This window comes from Nestor notabilis, unplaced genomic scaffold (assembly GCF_000696875.1).
Source record: "Nestor notabilis isolate BGI_N333 unplaced genomic scaffold, ASM69687v1 scaffold15295, whole genome shotgun sequence".
NCBI classification, from domain to species: domain Eukaryota; kingdom Metazoa; phylum Chordata; class Aves; order Psittaciformes; family Psittacidae; genus Nestor; species Nestor notabilis.
Genome location: NW_009928970.1, coordinates 25,362 through 32,057, shown reverse-complemented (window position 1 = coordinate 32,057; position 6,696 = coordinate 25,362). Strand labels below are relative to the sequence as shown.

Sequence of the window (6,696 nt, the reverse complement as noted above, 5' to 3'; positions counted from 1 at the left end):
ATGGTTCCGCAGCAGCAGAGGACAGCATGGAGATCTCTGTCACCGATGGTGTCACCACAGTGACCACAGTGCTGAGGGTGGAAGTGTCCCTGCTGGATACCAACGGTCCACAACTGGCCCCAGGCTGCTTGTTAGCACTCACTGTGGCTAGTAAAAGCTCCATGACTCTCTCTCGATTGCACCTTGCTTATATTGTAAGCTTTCATCTATTTCTAAACCTAGTGAATGCTGCCAGCCCTTATCCTTATCCCTTTTCTTATCCCCCCAAGGAGCCTTCATCACATACACCTCTCTACCATCAGTGTGGATTCTTGGTAGAGAGCTCGAGTTTTGACTGTGTCCTAACTGCTGCTGCCAAAAAGGGGATAATAGACTCTTTCATCCAACAGGGTTTTAAGGCTATCCCTGTTCGACTGGAACAGAGGAGAACTGCCATGCTAAACATGAGAACTGAGTTAATCCCAGATTTTTGTATCAGTCAGACTTGCTAATAAAGCTCATGGATTTGCTAAGCGATAATCCCTTGAAAATTTCATCTCCCTCATTCCCCTTCCGAAATTGCCTGGTTCTTTTTCTGGGTGTATTTGAAGGTGGGAGGTTTAAGCAACCCAAGATGCTACCTACACTCCTTGGTAGCTTGGAGTTGGTTCCGGGAGTTGCGTGTTGTGAGTTAATCTTACTGCTGAAATTCAGAAGAAAAGGGTTTTACTCCTTGCAGATGATTTAGCAGCAAATGCACAAGCAGTGGATTTCAGATGTGCAGATATGCTCCCCTTAGGGAGGAGAGATTGCAGTGCAGGCTGGAGAGACCTACAGTAGTGGCTGTCAGGGATGATTAGGGAACTGCCAGGGCTGAGGTAGGATAAGATGAATGTTTTTTTCCAAGGGATTGGTCTTGATATGCAAGTCTAGGATCTGTCCTGTTCTTCTCTTAAGGTGGAGGGCTGACAAGGGAGCTGTTCGGGTTTAATCTGAGTAAGAGAACAGCTAGGGAAAAGATGTCAGTCCTGACCCATATGCTGAACATATGATGACTTCTGCTTTTGGGTCTTATCTTTCAAGCAACCGACAAGACCTTTTAGAAGAAAGATGACATCTGAGTTGGGATATCATAGAGATGATTGTACTTGATGTAGCTAAGAAGAGTCAAAATCAGCTTTTAGTTTAATGTGAGTCTGGCTTTTGCAGCATTGCTCCACATTAAGTGTCACTAGAGCTGTACTTAGCTCTGTGTTTCTGTCTGAGGCAGTGATGGGCAACAGTTACTCCCTGTGCCAGCTATCAGGTAAAATTTGGCTCACTGTTTCTGGATAACATCTTACATAAATGGTCCAGTCCACTAGGAATGTGAAGTAATTTGAAAACAGAAACATCAGGTTCATGTCTGGGAGATTGTATTGATGTGATACAAGGACAGAAAGAAAATTCTCTGAGCTAAGGGAAAATAAAAATCCATTTTGTGGTAGATTCTGATAATGTCAACCCAGTTGACTTTTCTCACCTGTACAGCTTCCTTTAATATTCACCAGCTGTGGGTCTGACCCAGCTAGCTTGATATAGTCCCCTGTAAAACATTTTGTTCCTCTTCCCATTTTTAGTGGAGGGAAACAAAAGCTCATCTTGCTCATTTTGATTTGGTTTGTTTCTTTACATTTAGGACAACAATTCTGCTGACTCAGAGATCAGAATCCAGTTAGTATCTCTGCCTGCATATGGCAATCTCTTATGGATGTCAGGCTCTCGTGATGAGGAGCTTTCCAAGGTTTATAATTTCACCATGGAAGACATCAACAACCAGAGGATCAGGTATCAAAGAGCATTTCTCCTTCAAGCCATGCAGTTAAAAGCTTGGTGGGCTTTCCACAGGGATTTCTGGGCTATAATATGTTAGTACAGTGTATCAAAGATACTTTTTTGTCCTTTCTCGGCTCTCGCATCCTATCAGATTATGAATGAAAGCATTTCCTGTGTGCAGAATTAGGGTAGGTGTGAATTCACCTCTAAATGCAGGGATGAGATGTATTTGCCTGACTGTCAGTGAGACTCCCTGACCCAGATTGTGCTCTGACTTTCACAGCTACTCCACCATGTTTGAGACCAGCAATCAGCCAGTTACAGACATCTTCCACTTCTCTGTTTTTGATGCTGATAACAACCGGCTTGACAGACAGATGTTCACCATCACAATCACATCTGCCTCGACAATGCCATCACTTGTTACTTTTGCTGACCATATCACAGTAAGTGGCTACCCAGGGTACTAGGAACAGTGACAAGGGTGTCTTAAATGTGAGGAATTGACCAGTGTTCCTGGCCTGAGGGGAAGTCACTGAAGAAGCGTGGTGTTGCCTGTGCAATCCTGTGAGTGCAAAGGGCTAACAAACTCCTTGGAGGCCAGAGGAGGCTGGCAGCACGCCACATTCCTGAACCTCAGCTGCGTACATCTGTTCTGGTCAGAAGCTGGCTTCTCCCTAGAGTGTCCTGTTGATACCAGTGGAGTAAGTCTGGCCCAGTTTAATATTTCATCCCTTATTTCAGCAGCTTGTGTGTAAAAGATGAGCAGAAGACAAGTCTTGAAAACATCTGGTGCTTTGGGCTGGACAGCATTTCAGACTCCTTATCAAAGCCTTTTGAAGTCATCTCCCTCCTTTTCAGCTTTGCATTCCCCTTCCTTGCCTTCAAAAGGCTCTCCTCAACAAGAAATGCAGATCTCGCCTTCCAGGAGGTCAGCATGACTCTGCCAGTTCTCTTCTTGCCTTGATAAAGCACTTGGAGCGGGGCAGGCTGGCTTTGTTCTTCCCATCCCACCTCACCTCCCAGTTTGTTTGATGTTTAACAGACATAGGGGAGGACAGGACAGGACTTCAGAGACTGGGCAAGCCTCTTCCATAGAGACAGACTTGTTCAGCTCATGTGTTGCTGTGTGTTGTGTGCACTGGGAGTAGTTTTTACCATATGCTTTTGCCTTGCAGGTGGATGAGGGGGGCAGAGTCCCCCTGCTAGCTCATCACCACTTAGCTGCTGATTATGATACTGTTGCCAAGGAAGACCTGAGGGTCAGAGTTATCACTCTGCCTATGTATGGCTATATTGAAAACACTAAGACAGGTAAACTGCTTGGCTGTCTCTTCTTTCTGGCTGATGAAAGGGAACGTAAGAGTTGCCATGCTACTCTGTCTTACCACAGTTCCTCAGTGCAGAGCTGGTTGTCATCTCACAGCTCCTAAGGTCAGCGTTACAAGATAAACTGTCTCTGGGGAGCATTTCCTCCGAATTCTCATTTGTTGAAGGCTGGTCTATGCTATGAGACTGGGAAATCAAGAGCCTTTTCAAGCCTGTGTGTTGTATTTTCATCATGCTTTATTCTGGCTGTCCTTGTTACACAGAACAAACTTTGCTAAATTCCTCTAAATGTCCCAGCAAGCTTTAAGGCTGAGAGAGCTGTGGCAGAGCATGGCTGGTAACGTTCTCTTATTTCATTGTATTATCAAGAAAAGGTAGGATTTATACCATGTTGTCCAAAGATGTTCATTCAGAAGACTTGTCTGCTTAAACCTGCATGTGGTCCTAACAGGAATAGAATGTATCATTTTACTTAAATCATAACCTGCCTGTGTAAAATGCCACGGAGACCTCATAGCAGCCTTCCAGTATCTGAAGGGGGCCTACAAGGATTCTGGGGAGGGAATCTTCATCACGGACTGTAGTGGTAGGACAAGGGGTAATGGCTTTAAACTTAAACAGGGGAAGTTTAGATTAGATGTAAGGAAGAAGTTCTTCACAGTGAGGGTGGTGAGGCACTGGAGTAGGCTGCCCAAGGAAGTTGTGAATGCTCCAACCCTGGTGGTGTTCAAGGCCAGGTTGGACGGAGCCTTGGGCGACATAGTTCAGTGTGTGGTGTCCCTGCTCATGGCAGGGGGGTCGGAACTAGATGATCTTAAGGTCCTTTCCAACCCAAACTATTCTATGATTCTATATGGCCAGCACAGTGGCTTATTGTAACAGTGATTGCCTTTCTTCTGGAGAGCACGGCTTGCTAACCATTAGACGTCATCCCTCCTGATTGTGTCCTGTGAAAGAACTCCAGTTTGTGCCATTATGGTTATGGTGAGCCTCTCTCCTTGAACAGGCAACAGCTGGGTGATTTTCTTGGGTGTGAGACTAAGTTTTGCAAGATGAAGCTTGCTGGAGAGGTTGTGTTGAGGCCAGCTGGCGCATTAGCCGTTGTCTCATCTCTGAAAAAAGCCTGAGTAGTTCAGGGATGTGGGCTTGCTTGTACCATTCATAAAACTGCAGCTTCCCTAGTGACTACTGTAATGAAGTAGATGCTGCTTTCTACAAAGGTTACGAGATGTGTGAAAGCCGTGTTGTAGGAATGAACATCCTTCTGCACCCTTCACAATGTGCCATTCTTCTAATCCTGCTTCTTTTAGTTTATCAGTGAATTGAACGTTCTTTCACTAGTGGTGTTCTGATTTGCAGGTGAGAATTTTGGCCCTCAGAGTGAGTCTGCTGTGACTACACACACTTACTTTTCCCTTCAAGATGTCCTGGACAACAGCATTTACTACTTCCAGAGTGTCCATGAAAGCATTGAGCCAACAAGTGATGTTTTCAGCTTTTACGTGAGCGATGGCTTCAGCCAGTCTGAGGTGCAGAGCATTAACATCACAATTCAGGTACACCTTTGCCCTCTGGCTGCCAGAGCCCTCTCCTTTCACATAGACACATGGCTTTTAAAGTGCTCAGTCCTTCGCAATACATGGGGAGGGGGTCTAAAAGGAATTTCCATCCTCCTTTCAATTTACTTCCTGAAATACAGGCACGTAATTTGCCTGTGATGAGAGACAATAGTTGTGCATTGCAGCCTCTTCCCCAGGGCTTACTTCTCTGGTGTCTCTTCCCTGTGAGAAGCAGCCATGATGCTGGATAGATTTGGAGAGACTGGTGAAGCTCAGTAATGGATATCAGCACCAGAACTGTAATTTGGGAGCTTGTACTTCATTCAGATAGGCAAGCCTTTTCCCTTGGCTAATTCCCTTTTTTTTGACTGGGACCCATGCAGAGGCAGAACGATGAACCCCCAAAGATGGTGCTGGAGCCTGTCAGAGTGCACAAGGGCTCAGCTGTGGTCATTACCAATGCCTCCCTCAACCTGCAGGACTTGGACACCCAGAACAGTGAGCTTGTCATCATGGTTAGCAGAAGTCCTGAACATGGTAAGTCCTGACAAGCTGGCAGTGTGAGAGAGAGAATGTCTTTGTGCATCAGTGTCTGTCTGTCTGTGTGTGATGAATACTAGACTGGTTTGAGTTGGAAAGGACCTTAAAGCTCATGTAGTTCCAACCCCCCTGCCATGGGCAGGGACACCTTCCACTAGACCAGGTTGCTCCAAGCCCCATCCAGCGTGGCCTTGATATGAGAGAGGAGCCTGGCATATTTGTATAAAGCACATTTAGTCTGTGTTTGGACCAGCAGCCACAGAAGTATTATGCTTCAGAACAGACCTATTCTTTGAGACTTGTCCCTCTCTCTTTGTAGGAGAAGAGAAAGGGGGACTGCATTTCCCTAGGAAGTTCCCTTTTGTGTTACTCCGTTTCCTATTGTGGAGTTCAGTTCCAAAGAGCTGGGCAACCAGCATCTCTCTGCAGTGACAAAGCAAGGCAGGGTGTCAAGAGAAGGCTGGTGTTGTGTTAAACTAGTGAGGGCTGTCCCCTTTTTTTCAGATCTCATGTATGTAGCCAGATTCTTCCAGGTTTTAGCAATAAGCAGGTAACTTCCTTCAGTTTTGCTGGTAAGGCTGTGTGTACCTCTGTGCATCCCACTGAGAGCTGGCATGGAAAGAGTCCCCAGCAGGCTGTCTACTCCCCTAACTTCATCCATCTATTGTTTGTCAGGTGACCTCCGCAGGAGGCAGAGTGCTGCGGAGCCCCCGGAGCATGGACACGTGCTGTCCACGGGTTCATCCTTCACCTACCAGGACATTTTGGATGAGCTGATCGTTTATACTCAGAGCGGGGCAGCAGCACAAACAGATGAGTTTGGCTTCTCCATCACGGATGGTCTCTACACACAGATGGGGAGGCTGGAGTTCTCCGTGGAGCTGCCGAAGAAGCGGCCACCCACGTTAGCTGTCAACAGGAGCCTGCAGCTCCCAGCTGGTACGGGGAGAGGGAGGAGAATGGTGTTGCTTGGTATTGCTGTATGGTCCAGTCTAAACCAGTTCTTAGCTGGATTAGCTGAAACTGGTTTTGGACTTTTTTCTGTGGTCCAGGCTCTGCAGCACACCTCACAGATCAGCACTTGAAAGCAGCAGCTATTTATTCAGATGACACAATGATTAGATTTGTCATGAAGCAGGATCCCAGCATGGGCCATCTGCAGCTGACCAAAACTGATAATCCAGTTCAAATCTCTGTGAAAGGACCTGTCAAAAGTTTCACCCAGGCTGATATAAATAAAGGTGAGAGCACTTGGTTTTAGGTAATCATTGAGTGGTATGTGTCTGGTTTAGATAGTCCTGCGAGGAGCAGGGAGTTGGACTCGATGATCCTCATTGAGAGGGTCCCTTTCAACTGGAGATATTCTGTGATTCTCTGATCTTTATGAGAGGAGGAGGATAACCTGAAGCAGGGAAGGGAGAGATAAGGTGGTTGTGTTAGAGCAGAAACATATATCATTAAACAAGTGTTAAAA

At 46.2% G+C, this 6,696-nt stretch overlaps 1 protein-coding gene across 1 annotated transcript in view; it reads left to right on the top strand.

Annotated features, from left to right (window-relative positions):
- FRAS1 (Fraser extracellular matrix complex subunit 1) overlaps nt 1-6,696 on the top strand; it is a gene marked incomplete at its 5' end in the record, with an annotated part of 40,242 nt that overhangs the window by 9,472 nt on the left and 24,074 nt on the right. The window contains 8 exons of the mRNA XM_010014779.1: nt 1-194; nt 1,658-1,806; nt 2,078-2,240; nt 2,973-3,108; nt 4,483-4,679; nt 5,066-5,219; nt 5,898-6,161; nt 6,275-6,463. The exon at nt 1-194 is cut by the window's left edge and continues 63 nt beyond it. Of these exons, the coding sequence (XP_010013081.1) occupies nt 1-194; nt 1,658-1,806; nt 2,078-2,240; nt 2,973-3,108; nt 4,483-4,679; nt 5,066-5,219; nt 5,898-6,161; nt 6,275-6,463 (1,446 nt within the window). The remainder of the gene's footprint in view (nt 195-1,657; nt 1,807-2,077; nt 2,241-2,972; nt 3,109-4,482; nt 4,680-5,065; nt 5,220-5,897; nt 6,162-6,274; nt 6,464-6,696) is intronic.